General features: G+C 38.6%; 1 protein-coding gene across 3 annotated transcripts; it reads left to right on the top strand.

Annotated features, from left to right (window-relative positions):
* Window positions 1–634: 634 nt before the first annotated feature.
* mvp (major vault protein) lies at window positions 635–21,082 on the top strand (the record flags this gene model as incomplete). 3 transcript variants are annotated; one of them, XM_082151682.1, is made up of 17 exons in its annotated part: window positions 635–788; window positions 2,480–2,624; window positions 3,543–3,738; window positions 4,022–4,145; window positions 5,693–5,824; window positions 6,070–6,164; window positions 6,406–6,642; window positions 7,404–7,529; window positions 8,446–8,643; window positions 9,368–9,603; window positions 9,803–10,000; window positions 13,750–13,894; window positions 17,409–17,620; window positions 19,769–19,885; window positions 19,976–20,102; window positions 20,190–20,378; window positions 20,578–21,082. In XM_082151682.1, 16 exons carry the CDS (start codon window positions 2,488–2,490, stop codon window positions 20,695–20,697), a joined length of 2,589 nt encoding a protein of 862 aa, XP_082007808.1. In that variant the 3' UTR covers window positions 20,698–21,082. The 3 variants fall into 3 exon arrangements, with proteins under 3 accessions (XP_082007808.1, XP_082007809.1, XP_082007807.1); XM_082151683.1 differs by having other exon boundaries at window positions 8,449–8,643; XM_082151681.1 differs by lacking the exon at window positions 635–788 and having other exon boundaries at window positions 2,470–2,624.
* Window positions 21,083–21,816: the final 734 nt, after the last annotated feature.

Raw genomic sequence — 21,816 nt, forward strand, 5'->3', positions numbered from 1 at the left:
TTAGTTAATAGAAGTTAAATCATAAATAAATTCAATTTATGATTTTATTTTTGAAAGCATTCTCACTTTACAGCATTTCAACACAAGGGCCAGTACTTTTCACAGTACTGTAACTTTGCAGGAAGGTTTCTTCAAGCATCTTGGAGACGTTCCCACAGTTCTTCTGGATTTAGTCTGTCTCAGTTTTTTCTGTTTCTTCATGTAATCACAGATGGACTCGATGATGGTGAGATCAGATCATACCGGCTGTTGTCAGACTCCTTGTGCATACAGAAGTCTCACTGGATTATTACAATTAATGGCAAAAAGAATGTTTGGAAATGTAAACTGATATTTCCTACTGACACACTACAGCAAAAGATATAAATAACTGACTTAAAACCATTTTTGGGGGTGGTTGGGTTTTGGATATTAACATGCCTAAGACTTTTGCACAGTACTGTATAATTATTATATATATATTTTTTTGTGGGAACTACATAAAGTGGTATTGACAATCAATTTGCAATTTTTCAAAGCGAATACCTAGTTGGATGATTTAAACTTTAAAGTATTAAAAAAATGAAATAAAATACTTGCTGAAATGTTGTACATCAAGACCCATCTACAGTAAGCCACGTGATACTCCTGGTCCGGGAAATCCCACACTGAGCCCCCACCTTCCCTGGATGACACACCTCTTCCAGTGCCTGTTATTATAGAGCATTGCGCAGCATTCATCCAGTTGTCTTTAAACTGACGAATCCAACCTCGGACTGGCAGTTTTAAGGACGTATTCTTCTGAAACTGTAAGTCTTGTTTATTTTGCAATAATTGGAAGACGAATTGCCATAACTTAAAGGATAACTTAATTAAACAGCTACATTAATCTAACTTGGTTAGTTGTGAATGTTGCTTAATTAGTTGGTTGTGAATCGCGATGACATCAAATGCGAGCGAATGGAGATCTAAAGCGCGGAGGACGATGCAAAAATGTTATGTAAAGCAACGCAGCACATAAGCAAAACATTGACCGTGCTTTTTTAATTGAGACTCTCGTAGTGTACTTGGGCTTTAAATGAACATAAAGTAATTATGATCTTTACACGCACAGTATATCAAATAGACTGAACATTAGTTTTATTTGTGACGTCGTTAATCACAGGCTTTATCTGCCTCAGGCAATTATTTCAGATGTCATGGATTCTTCAGGTTATATCGTCAATAAAATAAAAAAGAGAGTTAGTGTAAGTCTCTAATTTCCGCGTTCGCCCTCGGTGTTTTACGATTGGTGCACCTTGAACGTCGACAGCCCTCCTACTGACGTCACAGCATGCGGAGATTTGATCGATTGATTCGAAGACAAATGTGTTTGCTTTATGGGTTGTTGCCCCGTTGCTGTGGTGCTGAAATCAAATGTGAACTTCTTGTACAACACCCAATAAACAAACAAACAAAACAAAAAACGACATGAAAAGATTACCTTGCTGCTTGCTTTATTTCTATTCTAAATGCAGCCATTAAAAATACTCAAATCATTTACTTATGATGTTTTAATTGTTTCTAATGTTAATTTGGACACTTTTGTCATGCATACATGCATACATTGCATGTATTACAATTAACAACAGATAATAAAAAAAAATAAAAAAACCTGTGTAAAAAATGAAACTCTTCAATATGATATTATGGCTTATTGAACTAAGGTCACTTCTCTGCTTCACTTTAACAGTAAACTTACTGAAGTTTTTCTATAAATATGCTATAATAGTGTTCGAATTATGCCATCTTTTTCTGCCCCGTGTCACAGGCCATCTTGCTTAATTTCCAAATAATATGTTCTTTGTCAAAAAGCAACATCCACCCATCCATCCTAATGAAAGATAGCATTTTACGTCTTTAAAGAACACTTAGATTACATGACATTGCATAACTTAATTTGTCAGTTACATTACCTGATATCACCGATTTAGGGCAAGGAGTGATGAAAGAGTTGTGCAACATTCTTAGATATTGGTGTTGTAATTGTGTGGGTGTGTGAGAGAAGAGCTTTGATTGACAGAATTTTCTGTTCCAAACTAAAATCCATATTTTAGACTTGATGAAATCAACGACTTCTCAACATTTTATCAGTTATAATCTCAGTTTAAAAAGACAACAAGCTAAGTGTTGTCATCTGACCCATAGCAGCGTTATCATGAATTTGCCCTAAAGGGATAAGAAGCTGAGGTGTGTTCGCTCTTGGAAGCTCTGCTGACCTTTATATTATTGGGTTTTTCATGCATAATAAAAAACGGACATAGACAATGAAAGTTTTTTAGATATCGGAGGGCAAATGGATGCTGTCATAAACATTTAATCACATTGTGGGATTAATATCACTGTATTACACATGACCCTGAAGTTTTTTTATAAGATTTTTTTTATTTGATTTTATGTACTCTCTGGTCACTAATCTCTACATAATTCCTAATTAAACTTTGTGTGGGTATGCTTGTAGGAACAAATATGGATGCTAATCAGATGCTCGGTGCCTCGATCATCAGGATCCCGCCTCACCACTATATCCATGTCTTGGATCAGAACACCAACATTGCACGGGTGGAGATCGGCCCTCTCACCTATATACGCCAGGACAATGAGAGGTAACTTAGAAAACGGCAGGTTAACTACTGTATTGTGCAAATGCCGTTGAAATACAGGTTCTGGCTGGCTTTAGCTTTTTACATTTGACCTAAATAGATTTTTCATTATTTTGATGTCTACAAAGAAATTGCAGGGGCATTAAATGTAGAGCATATGCATATTAGTAGTGTTATCCAATTTCAAACTGTGGCGACTGGGAGATAGTTGCTGGGAGACTGTGTGTAATCAAGCCTATTTTCATTCCTCTATTGCCCAGAATCCAAACAACAGCTGATATTAACTATTTATTAATAGTGTTTGGATTGATGTTTTATGATTCATAGATTTATTTTTAGTCTATAATATTTCTCTTTTACTCTTTTTTTTTTAGTTTCTGAGACTGATGCAGATGTTTGGGGTTGTAAGATTTGTTCATGTTTTTGAAATAAGTCTCTTATGCTTATTACCAAAGCTCCATTTATTTGATCAAAAAATGATTTAACTATATTTTAAAATGTAATTTACTTTTAATTAAATTTACTTATGATGTCAAAGCTGAATTTTCAGCATCATTACTCCAGTCTTCAGTGTCACATGATCCTTCAGAAATCATCCTAATATGATGATTTGCTGCTCAAGAAACATTTCTGATTATTATCAATTTTAAAAACAGTTATTTGTGGAAATTTTTGTGGAAACCGTGATACATTTGATCAGGATTCTTTGATGAATAGAAACTAAGTATTTACAGCATTTTCTGTAACATTCTAAATGTCTTTACTGTCACTTTTACAGTATTTATACCTGTAAAAAAAAAAAAAAAGAAGAAATCTTACTGACCCAAAACTTTTGAAAATAGTGTATGTATGCTGGTATTACTGTATGTGATTGTGTTTACTTGCCCGTATCACTGAACTCATTCTCGCATTTTCTACCAGGGTTCTGTTTGCCCCTGTCCGCATGATCATGGTGCCGCCCAGGCACTATTGTGTTGTGCTCAACCCTGTCACTCGTGATGATGAAGGCCGAGTTCAGTTTGACGCATCAGGGCAAGCTAAGCTCAGACATGCTGACCTGGAGATCCGCCTGACCCAGGATCCGTTCCCTCTTTACCCCGGTGAAGAGGTTCAAAAGGTATGGAGTTATTGTATGTCTGGGAAACATGTTGCTTTGCAGCTTGTGGCTTAAGAGTGCTCAGACATGTGGGTAGTTTCAACAGGTTGTGGTTTCCGTAATGAGTCGCAAATCTGTGTACCATACCTACGAATTTCCATCAGCTCACATTAATTAGGTCAAAACAAGCATCATTTTGCAGCAGTTAATGCCTGGTTCTCTCTTTAACATTTATTATAATTATTAGTGCATATCATAATATAAGTATTACTTACATATTCTTCTCTCTCTCTAACTCTCGCAGGATGTGACACCGCTGCAGATTGTGTACCCGGACACAGCTCTGCGTCTGCAGGCCCTGCTGGATTTTGAAGAAGAGGGAGGAGAGAAGAGAGTAGCAGGAGACGAGTGGCTGTTTGAGGGACCAGGTACCACTGCAGCACAACTAACATTAGCTTTAGCCAGCCTGGAGTAGTTTCCTGTTCAAAGCAAATATCAGTTGAAAATAATGAAGTTATAAAGTTATCAGGGGGAAATAAAAGGCAGTAAAGTTATTCCTCAAAGGGTAATGCTACAGTATATAGAAGAACATTCTTTGTTGTTTTGTTCCCCACACATAGTGAGTGAAGAGCAAATACCTTTCAAGAAGGTTCTTCTCTTATTCAGTGTTGCTTTTCCTGCTATTATTATGTTTAAGTGAAAACATGTGTTTGAGGAGGTGGCCATGAAAAGGGAAGCGGGTTTATTCGGCATCAATTTTCAGATATTAACTACATTATGCTAAAGGGAGGTAGCTTCAGATGCTGATCAATTGATAGATTAAAGGGGTGGTATAATGCCCTTTTCACAAGATGTAAAATCAGTCTCTGATGTCCCCAGAATGTGTATGTGAAGTTTTAGCTTTATATTTGTGAAGTTTATATACATGTAGCATGTTAAAGTTGTCACTTTTTGAGGTTGAGCAAAAGGTTGCCTGTCCCTTTAAATGCAAATGAGCTGCTGCTCCCAGCACAGTGGGCGGAGCTTTAACAGCTTGTGTCCTTTTACCTCACACAGACATCCACTGAAAATTTCAAAACCTTTTAGCCTTTTATGTTCAAACCAGAGTCAGATGGAGAGAAGTGACAACATGTAGAAGTGACAACATGTAGACAACATTTCTGAATGGTTAGTTGATGAATTTATGTAGCTTATGTGTAGTTATCTTCTAGTCATTTATTAGCATATTCTGTCTTGATAATCTATAAATCGTGTTCCGGGGGCGGGGTTTATGTAAATTCTATTGTTGGTGATGTCACTAACCCGGGAGGAATGTTGTGTAGTCCCTACCAGCCGTTTGTTGTCGCCCTAAAAAAGCAATTTCTTTAAAAGAAAATACCTCCCTTTGCTTTGAACTTTGAGCGTCGTAACTTTGCAGATGTTGTTTATGCTCAAACAGCAACATTACACACTAACTAAAATTAGAAAAGTGAAATCATAATCAACCACCCCTTCAAAATAAAAGTCAACATGAAATGCCCTTTGCAACACGATTTACCTCCATAATATGACATTTCTGAGTGAAACTTCATTAGGAATTGATTAGATTGAATATCAATTGAATAGACCAGAATGAAGCCAGTTTGTGAAGTTAGCTGAAAAAGAAAAGCTAATTCAATACAAAGCTTATATAATCTTATACCACAAAATGAATAATTTTCTATAACAGTAATGATACATTTCACAATATAATATAACTGCTTTGAAACAATGTGTATTGTAAAAACACTATACAAATAAACCTAACTTGACTTAACTTGAATTTTGATTTCATGTTGACTTTGATTAGAAAAAAGTGTGAATTGTGAAAAGAAGAGATGCAAGTTACTCACAATCACAGTATAGTGCATTGCATCCATTATAATGCATCCATACATTATTGATGACATCATATGATGTAAGATGTCTAACCTGCTGAGCATTTCTTTCCTGGCAGGGACGTACATTCCCAAAAAGGAGGTGACGGTACTGGAAGTCATAAAGGCCACGGTGATCAGAGAGAATCAGGCCATTCGCCTCCGAGCACGGAAAGAGGGCCTGGACCGCAGTGGTGTCCAAAGAGTGACTGGTGCGTGAGACACACTTGCAGACATGCATACATAAATAAAAAATTTAATTGTCATAATTTACTCGCCATCATGTTGTTTTTTTATTCTTCTGTGGCACAAAAAAGATGTTTTGAAAAATGCCCATACAATGATAATCATTGAGCTCCAGTGTTGTTTTGTCTTTTATGTGCAAACATAGTTGACAGTTCATATTTTGCATGCATATTTAAAGACAAATGGCTAAAATTGTGTGTATGTGTCTCAGGTGAGGAATGGCAGGTCAGTAAGGTGGGAGCTTATCTGCCCGGAGCTCACGAAGAGGTTGTGGATATTGTCAATGCTTTCATCCTCACGGACAAGGTACCCTCTTCTGTCCCTTTCTATACTATCGCTGCATGTTTTTCCTCTCTTGTTTCTCCATTCACACTTAAGTCTACAGGTAATGAGGGATTGGGGGGGTTAATTGGTTCAACAGTAAGGTTAACGTACAGCACACATTAATTAAGGATGAAAGCACTTCACTAATGAAGTCACAGCTTCAGAGCACACTTTGCCCCAGATGTAATTATCAATGCCTGCTTGTCATTTCGTCCTTCATTAGAAAGCTTTGCATGTGCGCGCTGTCCGGCCGTTCCGGGACGCCGGGGGCCGAGAGCGGCGCACTGGAGAAGAGTGGCTGGTGACTGTGGCAGACAGAGAAGCTCACATACCCTCTGTTGCAGAGGAGGTTGTCGGGGTGGTTGACGTGACGACTCTGAACAGCAGGCAGTACTGTGTGGTCCTGGACCCCGTGGGGGCCGATGGAAAACCTCAGCTCGGACAGAAGAGAGTGGTGAAGGTGAATGAACACAGGACAACTACAGCATTTAATGTTAAGTGCACTGAAGGCTCCTGCACTAGATAAACAATGGCCTAAATAAGTAAGACACTTAAGTCACAGGTCAAATATAAATATATATATATATATGTATGTATATATATGAATGAAAATGGCATCTGCAAACTTCACTTAACCAATTTAGCAATTTTTGGCTAAAATATTTGCAGTTGAGAGGATCTAGGGTTTTTATTCCTTTCAAGTAATATTACGTGTGCATTTCAATGCAGTTGTGTGCAAGATGTGTGTACAATTTTTAAAAATGTTTTTAAAAGTAAAAAGCAGTACAATTGAGATTACATAAAAAAAAAAAAAATTATATTTAAATGCATTTCAAAATATAATTTATTCCTGTGATGTCAAAGCTGAATTTTCAACATCATTACTCACATGATCCTTCAGAAATCAGTCTAATATGCTTATTTAATGCTCAGAAAACATTTATTATTATTATCAATGTTGATAACAGTTGTGCTGCATAATATTTATTTGTAGAAACTGTAATGAATATGTATTTGAAAAAGAATTTATTTAAATGTATTTGAAATAGAAATGTTTTGTATTAATTTCTGACCAACAACTTTTATATACTCTTATAGAAAAACACAACTTATAGTTTTTAATTAATACCAATACCAATTTTTTTAATTGAATCAATTCATTTCAAGTGTAACATGCACTGACTCTCTTTCTTCCTTATTCTATCTCTCCTTGTCTCACAGGGTGAGCGTTCCTTCTTCCTCAGGCCCGGAGAGTATTTGGAGAACGGCATTCAGGATGTGTACGTGCTGTCTGAGGAGGAGGGGCTCGTGCTGCGTGCTGTCGAGGCCTTCATTGACACCGAGGGGGTACAGGACATCTTTAATCATCTATAATTAGTTACTAAAATGACCCTTTTAGTACATGATTAACAAGAAATTCAGTATATGAACAGCTGGTAGAGTTGTAGCATTTGCATACAGTGTTTAACAGGTGTTCTGAACACCTGCGCTCTGTGAGAGGAAAGACATGAGAGCTCTGATTCATTCAAATAGTATTTAAACAAGGAGAGAAACAGACCGAGTATAGGGTGAAAATGAAGGGTGGAGACCTGTTGTTGGAGATTTCGGAACAAAGGAAAACAAATAGAGAGTGGGCGTATTGTGTTTGCCTAGTGTACACGGATATTACCTGTTTCGAAAGGTGCAGCCGTTGCCCCTTGATCCCAATTGTTAATATGATCGATTTCAGCATTCCGAAATCTTTGTCTTCATGTTTACGTGATAAGGAGGCACATACCAGACAAGAGAGTGCTTTTTCACCCACTCGTTCTTCAGTTTGTGAACTGGGTTTGTGAACAGAGCGCTTCTGAAACTCATAATCCACCTTGTCATAAATTGTGTGAACAGGAAGTACTTGATTCTGGATCACTGAATATACTGTGTGAATGCAAGTCCCCATTCAACGCTGACATTTAGAGCACTTTAACGATAGACAGAGGGGGAAATCACTTCCTTCATTAATTCATTCCCTTCTTCCTCCTCCCTGTTATAAATACTTTAATTCCCATCCTAATTTTTCTCGATAAATATGATTTCAATCTGTTGCATTTTCTTTATTTCTTTATTTATTATTATTATTCACTCTTGCATATGCACACACACGCAGTCTGAACGTATGCCACTTGTGCTGCAGAGTCCGTCCCCACCCTACAGTAATATTTGCCATTGTTACTCCTCCCTCCTTCTTTCTTTCAACCCATCTCTCCGCCCCGTACCATTGCAGCAGGACAAAGAAGATGAAGAAGAAGGGGAAAAGCGGACCAAAATAAGGGGGATACAGCGTCGTCCAGGTGACCGTTGGATGCTGCGTGGGCCAGTCGAATATGTGCCGCCTGCCTCCGTGGAGGTGATGCTTAGACGAGACGCTATCCCGCTGGATGAGAATGAGGGAATCTATGTCCGTGATATCAAATCTGGAAAGGCAAGATAAAAATGTTCACATTTTATTTTCTTTGTTTTTCACAATCTCATCATAAGGATATTATGAATCTTGTAGGCCCGAGAGCAGTTAAAGAAATAGACATTTTGTCTATCTTCACAGTGACAAAATTGTCATTTGTTTTAATGTGTCATCAAATCTAGCATCTAATGACATTTTATTTGATTTACAAGCTACAGCGGAGGGGAAGATATTTTGTGAATATTGACTTAAATTTCAGTCTATTCCTGTCATAAGGCTTCAGAATATTATTATAATTAATATACTAACATAATTATTTTACTATAATAATATATTTATTAAATGAATACATAAATTGTATTCATTTTGGAGTTTGGCAGCCCCAGTCTCTATTCACTTTTATTATAAGGAAAAGAGTGGCTTGGATGGAAAATCCACCTTTTGTGTTCGGCAGAAGAAAAAGTAATAGGCATTGGGGAAAATATGAGGATAAAATTAAAGAGAGAATTTGTTCTTTTTGTGGTGAACTATTCCTTAAATTCTTCTATTTCAGTTTAGTACATTATTGTAAGATAATAAGGAAGACTCATGTTTATAATTGGAGAACTATAACTTGAGTTCAATTAATTTAATTAATATTGGCACAACAAAACAAACACAAGTGTAAACGGTAAAACTCCACAAACAGCAACATAATGAAATTAAAGTGTTTTATATCCCAGCTGACTTTATGTCTGGTTTTCAGGTGCGTGCCGTGATTGGTCAGACATACATGCTAACGCAGGATGAGGAATTGTGGGAGAAAGAGCTTCCAGCCAATGTAGAGACTCTTCTGGCCCAATCCCGTGACCCGCTAGCTGACCGCTCTGATCGAGGAGGGAACTTTGTGCGAACTGAGAGAGATAAAACCAAAGTGGTGTCTTATCGTATCCCACACAATGCGGCCGTGCAGGTGTACGACTACAGAGAGAAGAAGGCCAGGTAATGTAAAGTTTTTTGTTTGAGTGACAGTCATATAGGACATTGTTCACACCTGCAATTTTGCTTAGTTTCTGTACAATTCTTCTTATGTGTGTTTTCATTTGTTTCAAAATCTTATGTGTGTTATTCATGTTGTGTATTTGTTACAGTTCAAATTTAAAACCTAAATTTTCTCTTTCACATTCTGTGTCTTTCACAGGGTGATGTTTGGACCTGAGATGGTGATGCTGGGCCCTGATGAGCAGTTTACGATGCTCTCCCTTTCCGGAGACAAACCCAAACGTCCTAATGTCATCAAAACTATTTGTCTCTTGCTTGGCCCAGACTTCTGTACAGACATCATCACCATAGAGACGGCTGACCATGCCCGCTTGCAGCTGCAGCTCTCTTACAACTGGTATGTGGTGTGCGTCTGCTCTAAAGCCTTATTCAAAATGTCTCGAGGAGTACATATTAAGTGCAAATAGACTATATCATTAAAGGGATACTTCACCGATTAGCATTAAGCTGTGTATCAGTAGAAACCCGGTAGTATTTTCGAATGACTGTGCTTCCCTCCCTCATGTCCCCCTGAGACGAGAGATTTCTGTATTGTGTGTCTGGAAAAAACCCTCAGATGACGCAAAAATCGTCATTTTGCATCATCGGAGGCTTTTTTGGCCTGAGGCTAGAGACTACAGCCAGTAGTAGGAGCTCGTTCCGCATGTTTTCAACCCACCCATAGTGGGATAGGGGGATCTCACGATAAAATGGCGTCTTTTCAGTTTCGAGTCAACTAGTAGCCTAGTTGTATCATTTCTTCCGATACTGCCCTCTGTAACCGGTAGGCGTGGCTTGGGAGTGGCCTCGTAGATTAGATTAGATTAGATTAGATTAGATTCAACTTTATTGTCATTACACAAGTACAGGTACAAGGCAACGAAATGCAGTTTAGGTCTAACCAGAAGTGCAATAGCAGCAAGTGCAGGATATACAGTGGTTCCATAAGTGCAGAACATGGATATGTACTGAATAAATATAGAGTTGAATACTATTATAAACAAAAAATTACAGATAGATTTGTCCTATGAATATAATATACAGATAACTATTACTGTGAACAGAATTTACAGCTAGATATGTACTGAATATAATATACAGATGGCTATTACTATAAACAGAATTTTTACAGATAGATATGTACTGAATATAATATACAGATGACTGTTACTATAAACAGAATTTTACAGATAGATATGTACTATGAATATATATACAGATGGCTGTTACTATAAACAGAATGTGAGCATAATATACAGATGGCTATTACTATAAACAGAATTTTACAGATAGATATGTACTATGAATATATATACAGATGGGTGTTACTATAAACAGAATGTGAGCATAATATACAGATGGCTATTACTATAAACAGAATTTTACAAATAGATATATGTATAAGTTAGGCTAAAATGAGCAGTATAACAATGGATTTAAAGTAGTGCAAATAAAGTTTGGACAGAAGCTATCCGAGTGAAAGTGCAGTGGAAGTAATTGCATATTACAGTTAAAGTACGGTATTGCAAATGTATATGTAAACAGTCGGTACTGTAAATAAACAGTCGGCAGTGCAAATTGAGCATATTCCAGTCAAGGTAGTAGTGCAAGATGCATATGTAAACAGTTGTTTCTATAATAACAGTCAGCAGTGCAAATGAACATTATAGTATTGCAAATAACAAAATGGAGGCAGGTGTGAGGAGGGAGAGGAGAGTCAATCAGTATATGAGGGGAGTGGGATCAATGAGGGTTAGAGTTTAATAAAGAGACAGCTCTGGGGAAAAAACTGTTCTTTAGTCTGCTGGTCCTGGTCCGGAGGCACCTGAAACGCCTGCCGGAGGGCAGGAGAGAAAACAGTCTGTGGGCTGGGTGAGAGGAGTCCTTAAGGATGCTGCGAGCTCGATGCAGACAGCGTTTCCTCTGGATGTGCTCGATGGCAGGTAGTGGAGTCCCAGTGATGCGCTGGGCGGTTTTCACCACCCGCTGCAGTGCCTTGCGCTCTGCAACAGAACAGCTCCCATACCACACTGTAGCACAGTTGGTCAGGATGCTTTCTATTGCACAGCGATAGAAGTTCACCAGGATAGTGGAGGAAAGCTGATTCTTCCTCAGTGTCCTCAGGAAGAAAAGGCGCTGGTGAGCCTTCTTGACCAGGCTGGAGGTGTTGGTTGTCCAGGTCATGTCCGCCGAGATGTGGGTCCCCAGGAACTTGAAACTGGAGACACGCTCAACAGCCATTCCATTGATGTGGATGGTGTCGTGTGTGCCTCTTGACACTTTCCTGAAGTCCACGATGAGCTCCTTCGTTTTGGTGGTGTTGAGGAGCTGGTTATTTTCAGTGCACCATGTGGCCAGGTGCTTGATCTCCTCCCTATAGGCAGTCTCATCGTTGTTGCTGATGAGACCAATCACCGTAGTGTCGTCCGCAAACTTGACGATGGAATTAGATCCGTACACAGGCTTGCAGTCGGAGGTGAAGAGGGAGTAGAGAAACGGGCTTAGCACACAGCCCTGTGGTACACCAGTGTTGAGTGTGATGGACGTGGAGCAGTTGGAGCCTGATCGAACATTCTGGGGTCTGTTGGTCAAAAAGTCCAAAATCCAGTTGCACATGGAGGTGTTGATGCCCAGGTCTCCAAGTTTGGCTATTAACTTAGTTGGGATGACAGTGTTGAATGCTGAGCTGAAGTCAACAAACAGCATGCGTGCATAAGTGTTCTTATTGTCCAGATGTGTGAGCACAGAGTGCAGTGCCATGGAAACTGCATCCTCTGTGCTCCTATTGCTACGGTAGGCAAACTGGTGTGAGTCCAATGTGGATGGAAGAGAGTCTTTTAGGTGTGCCAGGACCAGCCGCTCAAAGCACTTCATTACGATGGGTGTGAGTGCTACAGGGCGGTAGTCGTTAAGGCACTTCGGGCTGGAGTGTTTTGGCACTGGCACAATGGAAGTGCATTTAAAGCATGTTGGTACAGCTGCTTGGGCAAGAGACAGGTTGAAAATGTCTGTAAAAACCCCAGCGAGCTGCTCCGCACATGCCCTGAGTACGCGTCCAGGGATGTTGTCTGGTCCAGCAGCCTTGTGCGTGCTGATCCTGCTCAGTGCATTGCAGACATCTGTGGAGGAGAGTGTGATCGGCGGGTGGTCAGCTGAGGATTTGAGCTTGGTGGCAGTTTCTCTGTTGTCTCTTTCAAAGCGAGCATAAAAGTCATTTAGCTCGTTCAGGAAGTTGACATCAGTGGCTGCGGGGGTGGAGTGAGAGGGTTTGTAGTCACTGATGGCCTGAATGCCCTGCCACATGCGCCGAAGGTCAGCGTTGGAAAAGTGTCCCTCTATCTTAAGCTTGTAGCAGTGCTTGGCCTCTTTGATGCCCCTTTTCAGATTTGCTCTGGATGTGCTATAGGCTTGTTCATCTCCTGATCTGAAGGCAGTGTTGCGTGTCTTCAATAGGAGTCGCACTTCCCTGTTCATCCATGGCTTCTGATTTGGGTATGTGGTGATCTGCTTCTGGGTTGTAACACTGTCAATGGTGGTATTGATATAATCCAGTACAGAGGAGGTGTAGCAGTCAATGTCCGTGTGAGAGCCACTGGTGGCTTGAGAAGCAAACATACTCCAGTCTGTGTGTAGAAACCTTTCCTGGAGTGAGGAATCTGCCCCCACAGGCCACACCTTGATGGTCTTCACTGATGGCTTCACGCGATTGATGAGAGGTGCATATTTGGGGGTGAGGAACAAAGAAAGGTAGGGCAGCGAAGCAAGTGCATTCTGGGAGTTGTTGTCTTTTATCCACATGAGCCAAAAATACATTTCCTGGCTTTTCTCAGTCTAGAAGGCACCAACTTCTAAAATAATTTCACATTTCTACTACATAAATGACCCAATTTAAATACACATTCATCTTTCCAGCGGTGAAATATCCCTTTAAGCTGAACAGAGCAGTGACCTCTCTTTCTTTCTTTCTTTCTTTCTTTCTTTCTTTCTTTCTTTCTTTCTTTCTTTCTTTCTTTCTTTCTTTCTTTCTTTCTTTCTTTCTTTCTTTCTTTCTTTCTTTCTTTCTTTCTTTCTTTCTTTCTTTCTTTCTTTCTTTCTTTCGGGTATCAGGCACTTTGACATCAAGCTGCCTGCTGATGCGGCCCAGGCTGCGACTCTGTTCTCAGTGCCAGACTTTGTGGGCGACGCATGCAAGGCCATCGCTTCCAGAATCAGAGGAGCAGTTGCCTCAGTGCAGTTTGACGACTTCCACAAGGTATGTGACACACCTTTAGAGCTTTATTGCTCTGATACTTCTCTTTCCCACATGTTTAGTGTCCTGACTTTAAGCCATAATTGTGTTGCAATGAGTGATTATGTGCAAACCTGAAAACCCTTAGACAAAACCCTCAACATTTGAGATCTTTTACATAGCTAGCCCCTGCAATCATAATTGTGTGTTTCTGTTGTTTTGTCCCCTTCCAATGTATGATTAAGCCTCTAAAAAGAAGTCAAGAACACATTAAAAAAATCACTATACCATGATTAATGCTAATAGATTACTTTTATTGACATTATAACAGACACAAAAGCCAAAGAAAATTCAAATCACAATGTGCTTTAAACAATTTTCAAAACATGGTTAAAAGACAGTGGATTTAAAATCATTGTTTGCTCTAAAACTAGATTACTCTCAAGAAGTGTGATTCCATTACTAATTGGTTGATTGTGTGAAAAAATATTGGTAAGGTTTAATCAGTTATGAAACATGTAGTTTCCATGTATTGGTAATGATTATATTCTTCAATAGGGTGTTTTCAAACCACGAGGGCAGTTTTGCTCTCTAACATATATACCAGGTACATGTCCATGCCTTTGTTGCCATAATTCAGGTTTTTGTTAATAACGATATTAGCCTTTGAATACTCTTCCCAAGACTGTGGATTGACCAGTAGAACCATGGCTTTTATCTGTGATCCACAATCTCCTTTTATGTACCACAGATAGATACTTTTTCCAGCTGTTCCTTTATTAAGATCAGCATTGACTTTCTTGAACCCTTTAATGCGAAGGTTAGACTCTTCTCGGGCACATGTGGAAACATCAAGAGCAGTGAGAGCTTTGCTCATATCGGTTCTGCGCCGATACCAAATGAAAATTTGGTTTCCACCAGCACCACGATTGGTGTCTTCATCCACACGAGTGAAGCCCAGCTCAAACATGTGCTTGTCAGCATAGAAGTCAACAGATGCTGCGACCTCACAGATGTAGCTCGGCTTCTCTCTCTCCACCCACAGATAGATATAGTTTCCTCCCGCACCACGGTTCAGATCACAGCCCAGTCTCTCCCAGCCACTTTGCAGAAGACCAGGTTCTTCTTTGGCATCTTTGCTTACATCTAGGTTCACAATAGGAATGTCAGATTCAGTGCTGCCTCTGTAGTACCACAGAAAGATGGGATCTCCTAACTCTTTCTAACTCCTGTATTCAGATCCCTGTTGACTGGTGTATACTCTGCATCAACAAGACCAATTTTCATGTCGATGTTGAAAACTGGATTCTGGTTTTAGGTTTGGGGGGTGGTGTTACTGTCTCTTTCTTGTACCAAAGAAAGACCTGGGTTTTAGCTTCTGTGAGACCCTCATTGAGATTAACATCAATCTTCTGATAGAGTTTCTGTTTGAGATCACTTTCTTCAGATGGAGAGTTGATTTATTTATTTAATTTTATTTTTTTTTGGCACAGAGGAAATACTACTAGTTCTGCAAAAGAAGCAATAATTTGCTTATATAATTAAAAAAAAAAAAAAAACATAATTACTGTTACATTTATTTACATTTCATTTTTAAACATTAGACATTATCTTGAAAACAATGATTATATTCAGGAGTGCATCTGGTTCTCAAAAATATTATGGGTGCTCTGGAAAGCTTTGTAAAATGAAAGCTAAAATCCACATTCAGGTTCATGTTTTCACTTTAAGTCAAGTTTAAGTCAAGTTTATTTGTATAGCGCTTTTCACAATACAGATTGTATCAAAGCAGCTTCACAGTATTAAATTAAAATAATACTTTACAAGGAAAAATCCACTGCTTTATTTTCTTATTCACAATTACTTTTTGTTAACATTTTTTATCTGTCTGCATTCAGTTTGTTATAAAGTATATAAAGCTATTTTAGTAAGCATGTTTGTAAAAGCAATTATTAATTATATTAATGGAACAACAGTATTACTTTCAAATATGGATCATGACCATTTTGCTTAAATTTTTAATCAAGTATTTGTTCATTTTGTCAGCAAAAGTTAGAAAAGTTCAACAATCCTTTGAACAAAATTGCAGAGTTTTCATCAGATCAGTACATCATCACAACCTTACCTGTAAATACAGGACCTTTCTGAGTGTTGAAGAGGACAGCTGTTCGACTGAAGATCTTCCTTTGGTGGTGATGCGTTTATAATTTGGTCTTTTATATTGGTTCCATAAAAGGCGTTGGCACATGTTAGACAATCATATTTTAATACAAACTTGTGTGCTCAAAATCGATAAATCATATGATTGAGGTTTTTTTTTTCTATTTGAAAGTAAAACACATTGTTTTAATACTGCATACATCACAGAATGTGATTACAGACCACAAATATTTCATACATTTCCACAAAATGAAGCTCACATAATTGATAGCTTTTAACAAAACAATCTGTGACTTCTTGTAACACTATATGTACACTATATGTATTACTTTATTTAAGCTTTCACAGTATCTTAGAGGACATTCTTTCCTAATGTCTCTATTTATATGGTTTAGATACATTTTTATTATGGCATACAAGATTTTTAAATGTTTTTTTTATTTTTATTCTGTACATAAACATGCCTTGAACACTTGTCCAACAATTCATTTTCAGTCTTATTTCAGTTAATACTAGTCAAGGCACATGTATTATAAGCTAATAAGGCTAATAAGTTTGCATGGCAGTACAACACATTTATTTCATCGATGTACAATGAGGTTAAGGTCAGTTTTCTGACTGGGACTCTCAAGGATTTGTTCGTTTTCTTTCTTTTTTTATTCCAATGATCCAGAAGAAATTCCTTTGCTAGTTTCTACACTTTCTAGCAGAGAGGAGTAGGTTTATAATCTAAAATACCCATGTATTGTGATGCATTTCTATTTACATCAATATTCAACAGATTACGAGTTCCTGCTGCTGAAAAGTCCCTTCCTAAAATTCAAACACTAGTGTATTTGACTGTTTTACTCTATTTTACAGAGATTGTGTTACCCAAGTGCAGTGTTAGCTTTACACTAAACATACACTTTACTGTTGAGTAAAAAGTTTCAGTCTCATCAGAGTATGATACTTTTTTGCTATCCCTTTGTGGACCCCACTAAATACTTTCACAATGCGATAGTGAATTACACTCACATTTACTTTATGCTTTTATAATTGAGAAATCTTGTGAATATGTTACTTCTCTAAACTAATCAATGTTGTGTCAAATGACACTCCGAAAAAGAAAGAACTCTTTTAAAAGGGTAATCCAAAATACTAATATCCAATAAACAGGTGAGGTAGAAGCAGTCGAATCAAACAAAACCCCCTTTCCAGTTGCAGAAACATGGAAACAAAATCCAGATATAATATCAATTAATGTTAAGAACTGTCATTCATGAAACATGAATGACAATGATGGTTCAAAAAAGTTTTCAAATCCTGACTTTAAAAACATTCCTGAGTCTTATTTGTCCTTGCCTACTCTGATCATATGAAACTCTTTCTCTTTCAGAACTCCATCAGGATCATCTGTTCGTCCGTCTTTGGTTTTGATGAGAAGCTTGCGGTGCGGTCCAGTCTGCGCTTTAACCAGAACGGGTTAGTTATCAGCAGTGTGGACATTCAGTCTGTGGAGCCGGTGGACCAGCGCACCCGTGACGCCTTGCAAAAGAGCGTGCAACTAGCCATTGAAATCACCACCAACTCACAGGAGGCGGCCGCACGGTACAAACCAAACACTTCTCTCTCTCTCTCTCTCTCTCTCTCTCTCTCTCTCTCTTTATGATGCATTTTTTCCCTTAAATTCTTTATATTCATATTTTTCACATTCAATAATTAAAAATTTTAAACATTTAAGTTATTTAATTTAAATAGAGGTATTTAAATATGTGAGGTATAATTATTTAAATTTGTCAAATTTTTGATTTGACAGAATTTAACATTATTACATACTTAATCTCTTAAGGCCAATTCACACCGCACAGACAATGTTGTGTCAAATGACACACCGAAAAAGAAAGATCAAAAGAAACAAAGGGATCAGCAATAAATTGTGGATGAGAATAGACTTTAAATAGAATAGACTTTAATTGTCATTGTGCAGCGAAACCATACAACGAAATTTGCTTGTGCAGCCTCTAAAACAATACTCACTTTCATATACACACTTAGCTTGACTACGTCAGACTTCGTACTTCCGCTCAATTTCAGTTCGCTTCTGTACTCAGTCTGAGATAGCGACCCATCTCCCAGTTTTTCTCCGGCCTCAAAACAGCCGGCCAATCAACGAACAGAGGGCGGGCTGAGAGCCGTGACGTAGACGCTGATTGTACCGTGGATGCGTAGATTTACTTCACATAATCTGCAAGTCGTTCACAGCCATGTTCACTCCGGTATTCCGCTCGACGGTTTTGTTTTCGCATCATACATGTGTTTACAGTGGAAGTTCGATGCGGCTGAGCCGGCGCATAACACACGTCATAACCAAACGTTATGTGATTGGCTTACGGGTAACCAAACTTCAGACAAGCGCCCCCCCGCGAGAAAGAAAACGCTTTTCAATTATGCCCTTCCAGACTCTGTCTACGAAGCAAAGCGAAGTAGCAGAGTTTGGTATTACCAGGCTAATACACACTCACACAATAAATAAAATAAGAAAATATAAAAAACTTTAGCAGGGCATCCAACATGATTGTTCAGTTCTGTGATGGCCCTGGGGATAAAACTGTTCTGCTGCCTGGAGGTGCGTGCTCTAAAAGCCCGATACCGCCTGCCAGATGGAAGCAGGGAGAAGAGATTGGTTTGAGGGGTTTGTCTCATCCTGCAGAATATTATGCGCTCGGCGGATGCAGCGGATCTTAAAGACATCGTCCAGTGGGTGCGGGGGAAGTCCAATGAGGGAACTTGATCTCCCACAAACAGCCACAACCTGTACTGAGCACTGCATGTGTCAGATCTGAAAACCTAACCATAGAATTCCACAAACAGGCAATCAATATGCAATCAATAAGAAAGTGAAGAGTTTGTGCAATCACAGGGAAATTGACAGCATTGGAGATGTGTAAAATACTGCTGACAAGGTTAGAACCAAATATAAAACTAGTTTTGAAAGGGTAATCCAAAATACTAATATCCAATAAACAAGTAAAAGCAAAATGTAGAAGCAGTCGAATCAGACAAGATAACCCTTCCAGCTGCAGAAACCTGGAAACAAAATCCAAATGAAATATCAATATATAAATAATTACCGGTATGTCAGAAATAATAATTATAACAATTATAACTATTTACATTGATTAGCCCTAGAAAAATTACTTTTTTTTTTTTGTTTTTTTTGTTTGTTTTTTTTAGGTGTGTTGTCGTTGTCGTTATCGTTATAGTTCAATTCAATTCAAAGCGCTTTTCACAATACACATCATTTCAAAGCAGCTTTACAGAAAATGCATGAGTCCACCTTACAATTTAGAGTGATCTGTGATCAGAGGTAACTGTCTAAGTTATGTATTTCAGAAATGTACATATACAAAAATATTAGCTAAAAATATATTAATTTAAACAATGTAATAATTTAAGGCAGAAACAATGAGCTCATTTAAGTAATGAATACTCTTTTGTTAACAAATGATTATGACATATAGAAAAATGTAGCATTGGTGCATGTTGATAGTTGTGCTGTGGACTCTGCTATTCTATCGGGTCTTTAGCTTGATGGGTTTCTTTTAATCTAATTATCAGTCTCTTCGTTTATCTTAATTTACATAAGCAAAGCTTTGCTCTGATGTTTCGCTTTGAGGAAGAATCAAGCTTCTGTTATTCTTCCAGCTTTCCACATTTGTCTGTCGTGCCCATTTACACTCATTTCCCTTCTTTCAGACATGAAGCAGAGCGTCTGGAGCAGGAGGCTCGGGGTCGCCTGGAGAGGCAGAAGATCTCAGACCAGGCAGAGGCAGAGAAGGCGAGGAGGGAGCTGTTGGAGCTGGAGGCCCAGAGGTGAGTTCACTGCAAGGCTCAGTGCTACGCTCAAGCTCGTGCGCTCATTTAACATTTTCACGGATAATAATCAATGTTTGTGCATCCCAGCGCTGCAGTGGAGAGCACAGGAGCAGCGAAGGCCGAGGCACAATCTAAAGCCGAGGCGGCTCGTATACATGGAGAGGCAGCGGTCGAAGAGGCCAAGCTCAAAGCAGAGGCTCAGAAAATCGAGGCTGTATGTCATCCAAAATATGCTAGATCTCATCTTTATCTATTCTCACCCTATTGGATTTTGACCATTTTCCTCTCCTCTGTGTGTCAGGACTCTGAGCTGGCCCGTCTGTGTAAGGCACGTGAGCAGGAGCTGAACTACAAGAAGGAGACGGACCGAATGGAGGTGGAGAAGCGGCAGAAGCTGGCAGAGATTGAGAGTCTGCGCATGAAGCAGTTGATCGAGAACCTGGGCGCCGATACCCTGAAGGAAATGGCCCGAGCCGGGCCCGAACTACAGGTGAGTGAACTCAAGAACTTTGAAATAGCAAATTAACATCTTTCTATTGAGGCTTTGCATCATAAATGTTTTCATAATACCATTTTGAATGGATGTGAGGTGCGAAAAGATTCTACTGTTTCAATATTTTGTCATATTTTTGGTTATATAACTATTTATCTCACATGTACCGTTTTTGTTTTTTCTTCTTCTTCTGCAGGTGAAGCTCCTGCAGTCTTTGGGTCTGAAGTCTACTCTTATTACAGATGGCTCTTCTCCTATTAATCTCTTTTCTACTGCTAATGGCCTCCTGGGGGCTCTGCAGGGCAAAGATGAATAAATAAAAAATAGGGGAGACAGAGGTTAAGAGGCCTTATACCACATGAAATGCATAAAAAAAACTGTGATGTTATACTCCATGTTGTAGTTTACATTAATAGCTAATACATTAAACCCATGAAAATGCAGTTTTAGCAGTACCCTTGTCCTGTTTTTTTTTTGTTCGGTTTACTAACACATTTGCTTTTTCAAGTCTTTACTTTGTGTTATTGTGTTATGTTGAAATGTGCCTAGGGTGTCTTTATAATATTCATAATCAGTAGCTAATTCCAAAGAACTTTCTAGAGTTTTTTTTTTTTACTCTGCTCTACTTTTTCCAGCAATAAAACATTTTTTAATTGTTTAATAATGCCTTCTCAAATACCAAATAAAATATTTTGCATTTGCGTCAGCTGTCTTCCAACACTTTCTAATAAATATGGCAGGGGTTCTCAACTCTTGCCCTCAACGTCCTCTGTCCTGCAGAGTTTAGCTCTGACACGGATAAAACTCAACTGCCTATATTAGTAATCCTGAAGACCATGATTAGCTTGTTCAAATGTGTTTGATTAGGGCTGGAGCTAAACTGCTGGAAAGTAGAGCTCTAGGGCCAGATTTGAGAACCCCTGAAATACGGGTTGTGAACGCTTGTGTTTCAGTGTTTGGCCACATGTCGGCGCTGCCATATAAAAAGTGGTGGCGGGGGATTTTCGTGACTCGAATCATGTTACTCTCCCCCTCAAAAAGTGAACTAATTAGTTTAAATGTTATATTTTCATAGCCAAATGCCCAATACACTTTCACATACACAATCTTTGATCATATTACAAATGAGAAAATAATTATAATGCAGTTAAAGATAAACGAGGAACACCCGATTTTACATCCCGAGTCGTTAATTTGTCACGTGACAGAATGAACCCATCACGCTTCTATCGGTTAATTAATAAGTGGCAAATTAACTCGTGTTTGGAGTGGGAGCGTGTCCGCTAACGGAGACTTTCAGTTCTATGGACGTTTATCTTTGAAATGTACTCTAGATTGTAGCGAGCGTGTCATTAAATCATTAAACTCAACCTATTCTATAGGCATACATTTTAATATCCTTTAATAAAAGACATCCTTTATATTACTTTTTTAA

This window comes from Leuciscus leuciscus, assembly GCF_965113295.1.
Source record: "Leuciscus leuciscus genome assembly, chromosome: 1".
NCBI classification, from domain to species: domain Eukaryota; kingdom Metazoa; phylum Chordata; class Actinopteri; order Cypriniformes; family Leuciscidae; genus Leuciscus; species Leuciscus leuciscus.